General features: G+C 43.7%; 1 protein-coding gene across 3 annotated transcripts in view; it reads right to left on the bottom strand.

The window, feature by feature from the left end:
• Nucleotides 1-2,733: 2,733 nt before the first annotated feature.
• The window catches only part of SERTAD2 (SERTA domain containing 2), a 115,090-nt gene continuing 101,391 nt past the window's right edge, over nt 2,734-16,432 (bottom strand). For all 3 annotated transcript variants that reach the window (XM_029072117.2, XM_029072116.2, XM_007672067.3), the window contains exon 2: nt 2,734-7,970. In XM_029072117.2, coding sequence (XP_028927950.1) covers nt 7,019-7,966 — 948 coding nt within the window. In that variant the 5' untranslated portion in view covers nt 7,967-7,970 and the 3' untranslated portion in view covers nt 2,734-7,018. The remainder of the gene's footprint in view (nt 7,971-16,432) is intronic.

Here is a 16,432-nt window from a genome sequence, read left to right as displayed (position 1 = left end):
GCCATCCTTTCAACCCTCTTTCATTTTCTCAACTTGCTCCCTCATCTTTTTTTCCATCCAGTCCATCCTTGCTCCTCTTGCCTCTTGAGCCTGAGGGAAACTCATGGTTCCTTCCCCAGCTCTCCTAAAGGGGAATTTGGGAAGATTCAAACTCATAAATGGACCCTGTGGGGAACTCACACCCCAAAGGCCACTGACTCCCTCAGCTTTCCATCAGGAAGTTTTCAGATTCCTGCACACAAAGAACAAGTCCTTCCCCAGTTTAGCACCCTTTTTCAGCTTTGAGTACTGGCCATACCTGTTCCCTTTGTTCCCGCCCCTCCCCACTCAACTCCCCCACCCCACCACAGCACTTATGTACTTATGGTTTACTCGGTTCCTTCTCCTTACCTGTAATTTATTTTAATGCCCATCTCTCACGCTAGACTCTAGCTCCTCAAGGGCAGGGATTGTGTCAACCAACTGTATTCTACTCTCCCAAGCATGCAGTGCAGTGATCTGACAAAGTAAGCAAAATGTATTAACAAATGGTCGCAACCTTAAGAACCAGGGAAAGTGCCATGGTTTTTCGTTGGCTGCCTTGCTACACCATGGTTCTCATATACTGGTCTTTTGGTTTAAGGATGCTCCAGGATGGGAATGTGTCTGCTAATTCTGTTGTAATTCTGTCTCCCAAGCGTTTACAACAATGCTTTGCACATAAGTGCCCTTTAAATGCGATCAATTGATGGGAAAGGCAGGCAGCTAGCCTTTCTTTTTTTTTTACCTCTCACATTCCCCTTTTTTTTTTTCACCTCATACCCTAGATCTACCCCTTCCTATTCACTCAGTCACTAGTTCAAGCTATCCTAAGCCAATAGACCACTGTATCAACCGCCTCACTGATTTCTCTGCCTCCAGCCTCTCCCCTCTCCAATCTAACCAACACTGCCCATGTCACCTTCTCAAAAATTCATTCGGCACCTTTCTCCATTCCTCAGAAATCTCCTGTGACTAGCTATTTCTTTCTGCATCGAGCAGACTCCTTCCTGATGGTTGTCTTCAAAGCTCTTCACAGTGCACTCTTAATGTCTTATTAATTGAGCACTTACTGTGCACAGAGCTCTGCACTAAGCACTTGGCAAAGTACAAGTCTCTTTAACTGTTATTCTCCAGATCTTTGCTGCTCCCAAGCTCAAAAAAAAAAAAAAAGCTTTTATGTATGTCTTCCTTAAAAATTGGAACGGGACAAATACGTAAGTAAATATGGGCAATTTATGTTGGCTCATCTCCCTCTCATTTGAACGTAACCTTCGTAAGGGCAGGGATTGCAACTTCTGTCCAGTGGTCTGCACTCAGAGGCTTAGGAAATATCATGAAGGATTGAGAGGGGTGGAGGGGATGCTTCCATATGTTTGGCCAACCTGATAAGGCACCCCTTAATCAACTGGGAAAAATCCAGGGTTCGGCTGGGCACTGCTAATTTCTGGATTACTCTTTGCTCTTGTGTAGGGAGATGAGTCACTTTAGCCAAGTTTGGAAAGAAATTTTACAGTCCGGCCTCCTGAATGTGTCCGCGTCCCTCCCAGTGGTAAAAGCCTCCAGGATTTTTGGGCTCCTGCAGTCCTGCAGCTGGCGATCACCACTGCTGAGCAGCAGCCACTAATCCCAGCTGGGCTGGAGCGCTGCCGCAGGCTCTCTCAATGGAGCGACCCACCATCTTCAGCTGCCACCCGGGAAACACGAGCCGGATCACGGCAGCCAAAATGCCTCGTGTGGCACGCTCAGAAGAAAACTTGCTGCTTTGCTGTCCTTCTGAATCCTGCTTACTTGGCTCTCCCGGCACTTGAATCTCCGGCTTCACCTAGGCTACTCATGGTAAGAAAGCCTCCTGAGGAGAGGTTACGAGGGACTGCGTGAGGTGTATAATAGGAATTGTGCTACTTGGTAAGTGCCTACTATGGGCCAAGCACTGCAGTGAGCACTGGGGTAGATACGAGGCAACTATTCTGAAACAATCCATCCCACACGCGGCTGTGTCAGGGGGACGAGGGGTTGGGGGGAGAATAGGTAATGAATCTTCATGTTATAGAAAAGGAAACTGAGGTTCCGAGAAATGAAGTGATTTACCCAGGGTCCCACAGCAGGCAAGGGGTGGAGCCACAGGTTTACCTCTGCAACCTGTGCGTAGGGCCTGAGTCGGGATAGTCTTCCCTCAGACCCCTCCTACCCACTTGCAGTGGGGCTATCACACCAAGCTCCCCCTCGCCCCCCCAATGAGGTGAAAACGTTCTCAGGGGAGATTTAAGGTCACAAACAGAGGTGGGGTGGGGGAGGGGGGTGAACAGGGGAAATGGCATTATTGAGTTCAGAAATTCAGACTGTTAAATATAGACTAAACCATACGTGTTAAATCATTTGTATACAACTGAATGATTTGTGTCCTCGTGGGGCTGAAAGGCTTTGCGTTTCCCCTTCCCCTTCTCCCACCCGCTACTTGGGCCTGTCACCATTTGTTTCACTTGAAAGTTGTAAATCAGATTGGCTATTTAAAAATTGATGCTCACAAGCCAATAAGGAAAGAAGCTTTGATTTTCAGATAATTTTACTCCATTTTAATTTTCTGGTCCCACAAAAGGGGGGTGGGGAAGTAGGAGCAGGAAAGTCACTGACTTTTTCAGGATCTTGAGTCTTTTCTTCCTCATACTTAACTGAGGCAGAAGGAACAGAACAAAAGAACTCCAAACAGGCCCCTTTTCAATCTTTTAACTGTTTATTGTATAATATAAAACTACAAAAGACTGCTCATTTCCATGTACATTTGTCCAATTGTTTTGATTACAGCCCATACCTACATGTGAATACAGTAGTCTGGTTTCAGATGTATATGTCTGTAATATTGCATAGAAAAGGCACAGCTCTAAGGTCTGTGGGGGAAAAATTACAGCCTCTTTTTGACAACAACAAGCCCTCCTCAACAACCATGCACTGAACATTTCACACTATTTACACCTTTTCCAGAATCTTTGCTGTTTACATGTATGGATTACATTTCTCTTCCCATTTTTCCCCCCCTTTTTCCCAAAAGCATCCCGGAATTTCAGTTAGCTTTCTCTCCAGCCAAAATGAATTGAATTTGCTCATTTTCAAGTAACATTCAGTCTAATTCGCAGAAGTACTGAAAGCAACTTGCAAGGAAACAGGACACAAAAACCTCTTCAAGATCAATTGCGCAACAGTGGCAGGGAATTAACCATTTTTCACCAGAACATCTTTAATTTAACTCCATTTTTTCAGAAAATGGAAAGGTCAGATTCACAACATCGAAATTTAAGCAATTCAGGCTAATAACATATAGCAGAAGAGACACAATTGCTGCACAAGGTAGTTTGTACTTTACATCATTCACTTAAGGAAGGTTTTGCTCCATCGATTCCCTTGTGTTCCACAGCGATTATGAACTTTAAACTTTAAACGCTTCTGTCCTGTGAAATGGGTTTGTTGATTAATCGCATTTTCTACACTGCAGGTGACAGCACTCCAGGCTGTGGTGTTTAAACGCTTGGACCAACAAGAATAATAAATACACTCTCGTATATTGAGGCCTTTGGGCTTGTTTTTGATTCTTTTCCATGACTGAGATGGTGACTGTGGTTACACTCTCCTTAATAGAGGGAACGGCAGAGTGCTACCAGGACCCTGACTAAAAAAAGTCACTCTCAGAGCCCTGATTTTTTCACAACAGTTTGGGGAAACAATCTCAATCCTCATCCATACTTTTTGCATATTTCATATAGACCCACATTAGAAAAGAGAGTAAAAACGAATGTGAACCGTGCATACCATGAAAAGAACTCAGTTCATTTTCCATGAGTCTGGCTCCGATCCCCTTTTAATACAGATTTACATTCCTACAAGAGAATACATTCCTACCATACATTCTGTACATGTTACAATCCAGATGTTGTTAGCTTCACAATAAAATAAATATATTTACAAAGAAAAAAGGAATAAATAACTTATGAAAAAAAATCACTTCAACTCCAAAGCTCTTTTATTCTGCTCTCGTCTTGTCACTTCATTGCACATCAGTGTCACTCTACTCCCCTCCCTGCCCAGCGTGGATGTGCCACTCAGACTTTGCTGCGTTTCTCCATGTCCGCACCGCAAACGGAATTGGTTCCTGTTGCAGAACTGAACTCCCAGAAGCAGGTCCCTCCGTAGACTTGTGGAGGTGAGGGTGGGTGTTTGAAGCCACAATAAGATTTACTCCATTTTACTACATCATGTTTGTTTTTTTTTTTAAAAAAAGAAACAACAAACGATAGTTATGTCCTTTTTTAAATGGATCACCTTGAAGTTTTACTTTCTTACTCACAAGGCTTCAACTGCCAAGAATTTACAGCAAGGGAGGTGAGAGGATTAAACTATGTACTTTTTTTTTTTTACTCTGCCTTGCAAAAACAAAAAATGCAAAGAATAACTTTTAGACAACACTCCTCTGCTCTGAAAATGGCGCTTATTTGAACTGTTGCCTAACATATGGTACTTGTTTAAATACACAATTTACTAATCCAACGAAAGTGCAGTCATTCTAAGTTACTGTAAATCCGCTGTAACAATGGTAAATCAATTGCTTACCATATTGTTATCCTGAACAATCAACACTAGTGTGCGTGATATGGGGGGGGGGGGGGGGGGGGGGGGCGGGTGTGTTTTGAGCAGGAGGCTGCAGTTTTCCGACACCTTCATTTGTAAAAATCATGGAGTCCGGGGCAGAATTGTTCTTCTACAAGGAATGAATAATAATCATACTGACACTGAATTCCAAATAAAGCCAATGCCTCTCTCCTCTCCCTTGCCAACCCTCAGCTGAAAATGGTCCCCCCATGCTCCCAAAGGTTAATGTCAGATCTGTTCGCAGTATCAAAAAAAGTTAGCAATGTTAAGGTCCCTTGCAAGAGAACAATAGCAGTTCCATCAGTTTCTTGCTGCTTCACTGAGTCGACAATCATCCTTTAAAAAAAAAAATACTAAAGGTGGCTGAAAGTAAATTAGGATCTGGAAGGATTTAATCGTTTTACACCAACACGAGCCTTCTGCTTAGATGAGCAGTTCCTTCATCACAAATTTATTTGCTTTGTCATGTGCATCATATAAATATATAAAATATTCTATGGCCTGGTTAAAGTGCCTTTTTTAATAGGCAGAAACGACCCAATTTTATCCATGGCAAGAAGTGAGCAGAATTGACTGAATATCGTCAAATGACATAAAACATAATTTAAACTTTCTTAAATAAATATAAAAGTTATTCCTAAAGAAGCCATATGCATTTCAACAATATAGGTTGTAACCTGCACTCAACAGCTAAAGTACCATTAAAAAAAATATGCCGTTACGATTTCGGCGACAGGCATGATACATTGCAAACATTTAAAAATTAAATGTACACCACAACGAATAAAAATGCTATTGGTGCAGTAACAAAAGACTTCTCAGGTGTTATGGGGGAAACATGCATAGAAAGCTGTGTCTGTATATTCATTGTAAAACAGGCTTATAAAGTGTAAAGCAGTTAGTTAACGCAGTCGATACAAGAAACCAACCAGATTTGGAGATGCCAAAGGATGTGATGTGACTAACTCCAGTTTCAACAGCAATGGATATTAAAGTAAGAGTCCATCCAGTGCAGGTAAGAGATGAGCTTCACTGCAGTAATACTGAAGATGCTGTTTTCAGCACTTACCTATAGAGTGAAAAAATGCTTCAAGAAAGGGCGAGTAAAAACTGAACACAAAGATCATTAAGAAAACGCCAGGTCTGCCTTAAAAAAAAAATCTATCATTGAAGTGGGTAGTTAAATTTCGTAGAAGGGTCGCCTGCCACCCAATCCAGTTCAGATGTAATGCTGAACTTGTAGCAACCTCGCTAACGAATTTTGTCAAACAAAGGAAATCAGAGGTTAAAAACAGAGCATCTGGGATTTTTAAAAAATTGAAAACACTTAGCTGGGCATGCGTGAGGCCCTAGTTTTCGGTAGCCTTCGCCTCAAAAGAGAAAGCTACAAAGAACCATCGCCTAAAACCCAAGTTTCACTGCTGTTTCCTGCCAACCGCTTAACACATGTTTTGTGAGTAGACATGGCTCTAGGTTTAGAAATCACAGTAGTGCACAGGTGTTCAGATATACCGGGGGGTCAGTCCTTGTGAAACTTGGGTGCAATTTTCCCCGGCCCTTTCTTCAAAGCACTTTTTGGGTGTGTGTTTGCATTCAGGGAGATCAACTGCAGATTAATTTGATCCAATTTTCTCTTTGCACCATACACATATAAAACATTACAACTCTGTATAAAAGTACAAGTGCACCTTGTACATTTGAAGTATGCAGGAACTATGTGAGCAAATCCTATCAAAATAGCTATTTTTGTGTGTATAAACAGCATCTGTTTTTAGAAAAACAATATCATAAACTGCAGAATCTGTACAAAAATATAAAATAAATTTGGGCAGCAGTTTCTAACAGCCATGTAAATGCAACACTTAGAGGAGTAGCTAATGCCTCCAAACGGCTGAATTGCTAAGTCAACCTATACAGGGCTAAAATGCCAAAAAAGGTACTGAGATTATCTAAATAATAATTTTTTTTTACCTCTTGCAATAAAACTTATAGAAAAAATAGACAAATATGCACATGCAATTTACAGCTTTCCCCAACTTAATCCTTGTGCTTCGCTTTTACAATCCCAATATTTGTTTCATGTGTGTGTGTGGGTAACAACATAGTAATATATCATCAATACGGTTTTCTTTCCTCTCCCAGGAGATCAGGTCTTCCTTGAGGAACCACTTCGAATCATCAAAAGTGGTCATACATAGATGAAGGCACTCCAACTCTGCTTGAAGCAAAAACTAGTGTGATCCTTTTCTGTAACAAAGGCAAGCCAGGACGCATGCACAGTGCTGTGAATCTGCAGGTGGTGAAAAACACTTCCAAGTGGGTATACTGGGACATAAAAAGTTGCTAGGTTTCGTAGGTTTTACGACCCAACGAGCACCTCCATTATATGATCCAGTTCGGTCAGGTCCATTTTGAAAGGCTGATTTGGGGTAACTGGTTGACTGCTATAAGGGGCTAAAGTCTTGAGGAGGTCATCTGCCGACACGGGAGCCATTTTGGAGGCAGCCCCGGTAGCAGGGGTGCAGGGGTCAAAATCATACATCGACGTGTCGATGTCCGCGAAGAGGATGTCATCCAGGGTCAAGTCTGTGAGAAAACCCGTGGAAGTAGTTATCTCAAAGTTGCCGGGGAGAGAGTCCATTAGTTTTGAGTCGCCCGTTCGGCTCTCTTGGACTCCCTCGGACTTTTGAACGTTCGACCCGCTGGAGTTATCTTTAGAGCTGTCTGTTGCTGCTACGGCTGCTGCTACTGCCTCAGTGGAGGTAGGTGGTGGACAGAGCTCCTCAATTTCGTCCAAGGCCGAGGAGAAACTGTCCTTTACAGATTGGATAGTCGGAGGGGGGAGTTTGGTAGGGCCATCGGGTTCGACGGCCTGGGAAGTGCAAAACGTATCGTCCTCCAGCAGAGAGGCTGGGGTGAGGCAAGACTCCAACGGTGTAGTGCTGACCGAGTCAGTGGGATGAGCCGATGGCGAGACAAGATGGCTGAAAGCAGGTTGGGCCTCCCGGTAATTGTCGCCGAGGGTGTCGGTAGGCTGAGAAGTGGTGATGAACACGGGCCTTAAGCTGCCTTCCTGTTTGAGTTCCTCTTGGATTCGCCTCAACATGTTGTTAATTAAAACCGTCTTTTGCAAGCTCGGCTCTGTCAGTGGCCTGTGGTTATAGAGTTTCATAAGGGAAATGTTGAAGATAGTCTGGCGCTGTAAGGTGTAAGACACCTTAGATGGACCGTCAGTGGGAGACACCACTTTGCCTTCCAGCCCATCTTCATGCTCATCAAACTTCCGTTTTCCTCCTTTACCCAACATATATCTGCAGGCGAGAGGAAGGAAGGAAGAAAAATTCGATGAAATGATCACTTTAAGAAAGAATTCTTTAATCGGAACTTCACTAGGGCCAATCGGTCGGTCAATGAGTGGCACTTACAGTAGTTACTGTAGGCAGAGCTCCGATTTAAGGGCTCAGAAGAAAACAATATACCTCAGAGGTGGCAGACACGCTCCCGGGCCCACAGGGAGCTTAGAGTCCAGGGGCCGGGAGAGATTTGGTGAAATTCACAGATGAGTTTTGAAGGGGTTACTTACAGGGGAACTTTGGCTAGGGATGTGGAGAGGAAGGGTCTGGCAAGTTATCTGGAAATCCCTAAACATTCAGATAAAATGATGACAAGGAAGGAACCGTCACCTAGTTCCTCCACACATTTTATAGCCACCATTGGAGTTGGAATTTTGGACGGAGATAAAGGACAGTTCTGACCCAATGGCAGGATGTCTATGTTCACATGTTAAGCTACTAAGACATCGGATCAAACATTTCACAGCACGCCTAGCTCCGGTGCATACATGATTTTGATCTAACATGAAAGACAGACATTGAAAAGGCCACAGTGCCAGGGCGGATAATCGAGAAGTAAGAGACTTGTGAAATTCATGCAACTGACTTCCCATATGCACACAAAGCAATTTTTATTACTGGCTAGTTTGTTGAATGTATGTCTTGGGAAACGCGCACAACACGGCCAAGTTACAGTTGCCATAGAAACCATAACTCCAAGTTTCCAACTTCTGAGCTTAAATTCTCCAATCTAATATCATACAGGTTCCCTTCCCTCTCCCTCTCTCTGTAGACATTTTATTTTAAAAAATAAACCCTGAAGAAAAATACCCCAGTGATTGTTTGTTGGGAACGAAATTTCACACGGTAATCCTTGTTCTTCCCCAAAGTGCTTTCCCTCGATACATTTTACACGAAATGCTGTTAGGGAATGAGGGAACGTGGGTCCGTCTGGATAGGACTCGATGCGATGTTGGAAGAAACGGTTGTGTACGTGTGTTTGGCACCAGTCAAGAATGCATATTTAATGGGCTTTTTTCCCCCTAACACAGTGCTCTGCAGGGATGTAACCTGCATGTTGCAAGAGAACTAAATGTACTTATGTATGTACACATATATAGTCAAAAGCCCAACTGTACATGGTAATGGAAGGGAGGGGGGTTTAGACAAACCAGTAGTTGGGGGATGGCTCAGAATCCAGCTGGGCAGCAGCACAGAGCAACCGTCTAGGGAAAAGGGGGGCAGGTCTAGCAAATCAAGCGTATTTATTGAGTGCTTACTGTGCACAGTGCAGCAAATACCACTCTTGCCTTTCTTCCCGCAAATCCCTTTGAAAAAGCCACCTCTTCTATGAGGCATTTCTTGTTTGATTCCTCCCCACCGTACTGATCATCAATCAACAGTATTTACTGATTGCTTACTCCATGAAATGCACTGTAGTAAATGCTTGAGAGAGATAACAGATGCAGCCCCTGCCCTCGAGTAGCTTACAATCAATCTAGTGGGTTACTTGAGTTATTTGCACCTACATCTAGTTCTTCCCTTACCCGTTTTATGTGCGTGTTTTGAATACAACACCGCTAGGGAATTAGGGGACATGCTTTCATTCGTACCTTGTTACTTGTCTGCTTTTTGCCTCAACTTCTATCTCTCTCCCTTTAGAGTGAAAGCTCTTCAAGGGGGAGGAATAGGGTCTCTGACATCACCTGTTCATTCTCCAAGTGCCTAGTACGGTGCTGTCACCCTGTGGACGCTTGATAAACGTAGTTGATGGTGACGACGGTGAGGATGATTATTCTAGCCTGAGTGTTACTGAGTGGAAGACGGTCAAAGGGAAATTAAGTTTCACAGCTGGTGGGAATTTTTAAAAGTGGACGGTACTACTGTATGCAAATACTGAATTGTACCAGAGAAAAGAAAAATACTGCAATAATTAATACTATACCTCTCACCACAAGCCAACTAGTTCCCTCATTATTCTCAGGGCCTTTGCTTGCTTGCTTGTTTGCTTGCAGTAAAGTCTCTGACAACTCCTATAGCTTCACTTGGAAGACTGTTCGAGAGCCTAATGGAAGAATCTGTGGTATTCAGCCCAAGTTTTCTCTTGGCTCTCTTACATCTTGTGCATTTAGGATCTGAGTTCAACTGGCTCCATTTCAACATCTGAATCCCTGGTTGTAAACATGTGTTTGGAGCAGTGAACTTGGGGCATTCCTTACCAAAATGAGGCACCCTGGGTACAGTCACACACAGTTCACGAGCTGCTGCATTGCCCTTTAAGTCCGTACTTCCTTCTTGAGCAAAGCCGATTTTCCTCAAAGAGGAGAGAAGCCACGACACAAAATGGCAGGACTGGAAGGTCCCTTGGGAAGTTGTTGGGACATTCCCCTGCCTTCAGAGGGACTACACTAAAGGATCCTGGGCAGATGAGACTCGGGCCTGTTTCTACAACCTCCTTTGGTAAACTAGTCCGAGGTTTCAAGCTCACTCCTGTCAGGGAACTCTTACTTGTGCTGATCATACCTTTCCATTCTTTTATAGACACAGTCTGTCCCACCCTTCAGGGAGTTTAGTAGCTGGATCCTGGGCTGGCATCACCTTGGTAGGGATGGGAGGGAGGGGAGCTCACTTGCCTGGGATTCCCCACACCTTGAGAAAGTCTAGCTAAGTACAGGTAGCTGCAGAGGGCAGGATAATATCACTTGGTCTCGACGATGGAGTGCCAATCCTTACAGAAGACCTAAACAGTTTTTAAGCCTGTAATCATCTGTTTCTCTTTTGAACCCCCTTCAATCTCTTCACATCCCCTCTTAAATTGTGGGTCCCCACTCTGGACAGTGGAATTAAGTCCAAGTCATCCCCAAGGCGGAAAGATTATCTAATAGTTCCTCTAATGTTTCATTCCTTTTATGTAACTCAGTATGATTTCTTAACAACAGATTCAATGTATGGTCAACTCTGAACTCAAGAACTTCTCTAACAAACAGTTCTCATCATGAACGTCTGTAGTGCACAGGTTTATTTTTCCCCCCTACTGAATTTTGTATTTTTGACTTCTGTCCATTTTTCCAGCTTCTTCTTCCATTTCAATCCTATGCTCTAAGGTACTAACCATAGCTCACCTGGATCCTACATTGGTAACACTAGCACATTTCATAAACACACCAATTATCTCTTGCAGAGAGGAGAGAAGCCTTCTCTCTTGCAGAACAGACAACACAGTTAGGCCCATGACTTGAAAGCACCTTGAAATAGCTCAGACTGTAAGCTCCTTGAGAGCAGGGTTCATACCTACCCACTATATGGGATTCTCCCAAGTACTTACCATAATGTTCTTCACAAACTAAGCACTCAATACATATCATTGATTGACTGATGACATCAGTCCCAATCTCCATTCATAATATTAAAACTAATTGGATTTTTTAAGCATCAAGCACTGTTCTAAGCCCTGGGGTAGATACAAGCTAATCAGGTTGGATACAGTCCCTGTCCCCCATGGGGCTCCCAGTATTGATCCCCATCTTACAGGTGAGGTAGCAGACAGAAAGAAGTTAAGTGACTTGCCCAGACAAGTTGCGGACGTGGAATTAGAACCCAGGTCCTTCTGACTCCCAGGCCTGTGCGCTCTTATTCATTCATTAAATCATATTTATTGAGCACTTACTGTGTGCAAATCACTGCACTAAGGGCTTGGGAGAGTACAATATAACAACAGACACACTTTCTGCCCACAGTGAGCTTATAGTCTAGATGGGGAAACAGACTCTAACATACACACACAAATAAATAAATTACAGATTAGGGGGAGGAAGAATGAAGGGACCAAGTCAGGGTGACACAGAAGCAGTGGAAGAAGAGGACAGGAGGGCTTAATCAGGGAAGACTTCTTGGAAGAGATGTGCCTTCAATAAGGCTTTGAAGTAGGGGGTTCCAGGCCAGAGACAGATGAGACTGAGTTACAGTGGGAAGGTTAGGCCACTGGGTCATGCTGCTTCCCTGCTTCCACTCTTGAGGTAGGGCCACACTTAAACCATCTTTTGACCCTTTAGTTTTATCCTAAGTGGGTATATGGTGATCATTCTTTGAATATGATACTCCAACCAGTCATGTATCCATAAAATATTTCTGTGGTCTAGACCAGTGCATCACAACCTTCATTCATCGGAGGTATTACTAGTCTGGATGAGCCACTTCAGCTGTCATTTTGCATCCTTGGTGATGTCAAGTGTTAGGGGTGCTACCACCGTCACTGTCATGCATGAGCAAACATGATCCTAAATCTAGGAAAAGATTCGCACACTCGTGAAAAGTAATTAAATGGTAGTACTCCAAGAGTTTGGTGGCATAGCTGCTGTCTCCCACAATCCCAACACCATCTGGAGAATTCTGACCTATAGGGTTGTTAGGGTTGTTTTTATTGGGGGGGGGGGGTAATAGGGTATCTGTTAAATGCTTACTATGTGCCACTCACTGCACTAAGTGCTGGAGTAGATACAAATTAATTGGGTTGGAACAAAGTCCATGTCGCACCTGGGTCTCACAGCCTTAATCCCCACTTTAGGGATGGAGTAATTGAGGGACAGAGAAGTTAAGTGACTTGCTCAAGATCACCCGAATTAAGTGGAGTTTTCTGGTTTCATCGGAGTCAAAGTCAAGTCAAACCGGCTTTGCTTTTAAAACAGTGTTCGATTTATGAACACTAAGGTTTAGCATGTGGCTCACTAGGTCTTATGTGGAACCAGCTTAGGTGCTGGGCTTACAACCATCATGAATTCCCTTCATCATTTTGAAATCTAGACACTCTTGCTTCCTGGAACCAAATGATTTTGCCCCATACAGTCATTTTCCTAGCACTATCAGTTTGACCTCAGGTAATTCTATGGAAGTCTTAAAGAGTTGTGGGGGTTACTGAAAGACAAATTTCACAAACAAAAATGTCTGCATTCTGAATGCCAATGTTTTGGGGGTTTGGGGCAGTTACAACCCAAAAGACAAATTTCCCAGGAAAGTGTACATGCAGATGTGCATGTATGTGCACACACACACCCCCACCTCAAAAGGGATCCTGATTAGAACACATTTTCAGCTATTTAACTGTCTGCCTCCCCATGTAGACTGTATACTCCTTGAGGGCAGGGACTGCTTCTACCAACTTGGTTGCGTTGTATTTTCCCCAATTGCTTAGAACAGTGCTCTGCACAGAGAAAGCACTCAAATACTACTGATTGACTGATCAGTGCTGGAATTTTAGTGGAGCATCAAGGCACCAACGAAAAAATATGAACAGCCTAAACGTCCTAGGCCACCATTTTCTTTATCCTAAGGAAAACAGAAAGGGTTGGAGTGATTTTTCAGTAAACAATAAATAACCTCCAATAGTTTGTTTAGAGAAACAGAGAGTAGAGTTTGGGTCTTTCCACTTGGGAAAAAAAGCACGAACACCAATGTTGATGGAGCCCTGAAGGGGGTAAATGAGTTCATCTCCCAGCCCAATAACTTCCTGTGACACTTTGGGGAAGTTTTTAATCTCTTGGTGCTTCTGTGAGAATCTGAATGACTCCCCATCACTATCCAGAGAATTAATGAAGTGTGAAAGGGTTAATGTTTTTAATGAATGTTAAATCTCCTTTTTAAAAAGTTTCTATAATAACAATAATACATCAGTTTCCCTTTGCCAGTCCCTGACATAAATATAAACATGGACAAAGGCATGATCAATTTTCCTGATGCAATTTTTTGGTTACTGAACCCCTGGTTATTAGGTAGCTTTTCTCTAATGGACTAAGTTGGCAAAAAAGGGAATTAGAAGCAGCATGGATTAGCGAATAGAGCACAAGCCTAGGAGTCCGAGGGAACTGGGTTCTACTTCCAGCTCTGCCACTTGCCTGTGGTGTGACTTTGGGCAAGTCTCTTTAATTTCTCTGGGCCTCAGTTACCTCATCTGTAAAATGGGGATTAAGACTGTCAGCCCCATGCGGGACCTGGACTGTGTCCAACCTGATTAGCTTATATCTACGCCAGTGCTTAGTACAGTTCCTGGCATAAAGTAAGCACTTAAGCGCCATAAAAAAATTATCATAGCTAATTTAACATACAGATAAAAAGAGACCCCGGAAGTTGTTAAAAATGTCCATTTGTGCATGGCACTTTTTAAATTAAGTTATATATGTTTCTAAACGGGGGAACCGTGAAGTTGGATAGTTTTGATTTTATTTCGCACTATAAGTGGGAAGTTTGTTGTGGCATATCATCACCATCATTATTATTATTTTTAATACTTATAGAGCAACTATTTTGTGCAAAGTACTGGCTTCTCTGCCTTCAACCTCTCTTCCTTCAGTCCATACTCCACAATGCTGTCCGGATCATTTTACTGATAAAAGTAGTTTAGAACCCCCCATGTCCCCTCTTCTCAAATACCCTTCCACATCTAGCAACGATGTCCTATCACTGTCTTCAAGGCCTTTCACCAGCTTGCTCAACTTTACCTATCTGTGAGTATTCCCCGTTCCCACTCTTCACTCCCAAGGCCATCTGCACCCTGCTTTTCCCTTCCCCGCTCCCATCCCCTATCTCACGGCGACTCCTGGGGCCTGGAATTTCCTTTCTATCCCCGAACCCGCCTGACTTCTACCTTCCCCTCCTCAGATCCGACCTCTTCCCAAGACCCTCCCTGATAATTATCAGAACCTGAATCTTATCAACCCTTCTGCCACTTCTTGCACTTACGCATTTATTTATACCCAGCCAAAGCACTTGTACGTATGTGCACCCTTGACTGAACAATCAATTTTTATTTATTCTAATTCCATTGTTTGGGAACATTTTGATTTATCTCCTTGTGGGCAGGAAAGCTTCTGCTTCTGTTATACTTTCCAAAGGCACGAGTACAGTGTACTTCATTTAGTAGGTGCTCAAATACACCATCCCTAAGACTACTTCTATGTGATGCAGTTTTTAAAATAATTTTCAGGAGACAGTCTGTCACCTGAATTCAAACAACTCTGAAGTATCAATTTACCATTAGCGAGGATAGCATTATGGGCAACATTTTAGACTTAGCATTAGACCAGTGTTGTATTGGTTTATTTTAAAGTCACTAAATTAGTAAGGACGGTGTTTCATCGCATATCTCATACCTCTCAAAACAAAAAAACGCAAATCTACAAGGACCTTCTCATTATCTCTTGCTGCCATTCCCATGGCCTTACTCCTCAGTTGTGCCCGTTTACCTACCTGGCACACTTTCCTTCCTCAGGTTTACCACACGACAGCTCTCCCTTCTGAAACCCCAGCTACTCAAGGGGGCTTTTCCTGCTTCATTTTCTTCTCTCCCACATTCTAACCTCCCTACTCCTACTTCAGCACTTATGTGCTCACAGCCAAAGAACTTTTGTTCTCTCTATGCACTTAACCACTCTCTTCCTCGACCCGTTAATAGTTTGCGTGTTTCCCCTGCTAGATTATAAACTTCTTGTATCTTTACCTTCCGTTTCATTCATTCAATCATATTTATTGAGCGTTTACTGTGTGCAGAGCACTGTACGAAGAGCTTGGGAAAGTACGATATAACAATAGAGACAACCTCTGCCCACGACGAGCTCACTGTCCCAAGCACCTAGTACAGGGCTGTGCCCCAAGTAAACCACTAAATACCAGTGATGGATTTCATCAATATCTTTGGCTCGTGCACCTGCAGTCCAGAACACACCAGAAGCCACCGCCACCATCTTTAGCGTTGCTCACAAGATGGCTTCTGCTGCTGGCCTTTATGACGCTCCGCCAATAGCATCTCCGGGAGTTCCTCCTGTCCGTGTTCGGCTCAGCGACCCCACAGCAGCCTCAAGGTAGCAGCGTGTACGGCTCCCCAGGCTTTCAACCCCCTTCTGCCCTGGGATGGGTCCTGGTCCCTGATGCCCTAGAGCTCTCTTCTGCAGCTGCCTTTGGGCATCTCGTTCCAGGCCCCCCAAAATCGGCAGAAAAGTGAGCTGCAGGCCGGAGAAAAATCTGCTTCAGGTCGGCTGCGAGAGACAGGGATGAGGTCAGCTGCAGCCACTGCAAAATGCCTCTTCCTTGGCTTCGTTCCCGGCTTTCCAGTTGTCTTGGGCTGCTCAGTGGCAGACACGGGACGGCGGGGTGTGAGGCTCCCTCTGCTCTGGCTCCCCAGCCCTCCTACACAACTTCTGTGCCCACACTAATTTGTTTTAACACAGCACGAGACGAGCCATATTTCAAAGGTGTGGGTGGGGCCTGGATGTCACGTGACCCAATAGTGAAGGAGGCCTCGGGCGAGGCACGATAGGTTTGTACGGCGTGGAAATGGACTAGGTAGAATGCTCGTGCACTTCACACCGAAGAACACACAGAGATGCATGTCATAATAAAACATACTCTATAGTGTAGTCATTCCACATTTTGGGATTCCTGGGTGATCACAC

Source organism: Ornithorhynchus anatinus, chromosome 9 (assembly GCF_004115215.2).
Source record: "Ornithorhynchus anatinus isolate Pmale09 chromosome 9, mOrnAna1.pri.v4, whole genome shotgun sequence".
NCBI lineage: Eukaryota > Metazoa > Chordata > Mammalia > Monotremata > Ornithorhynchidae > Ornithorhynchus > Ornithorhynchus anatinus.
Note: the sequence above shows the minus strand (reverse complement) of the source record. Positions and strands in the feature narration are given on the sequence as shown.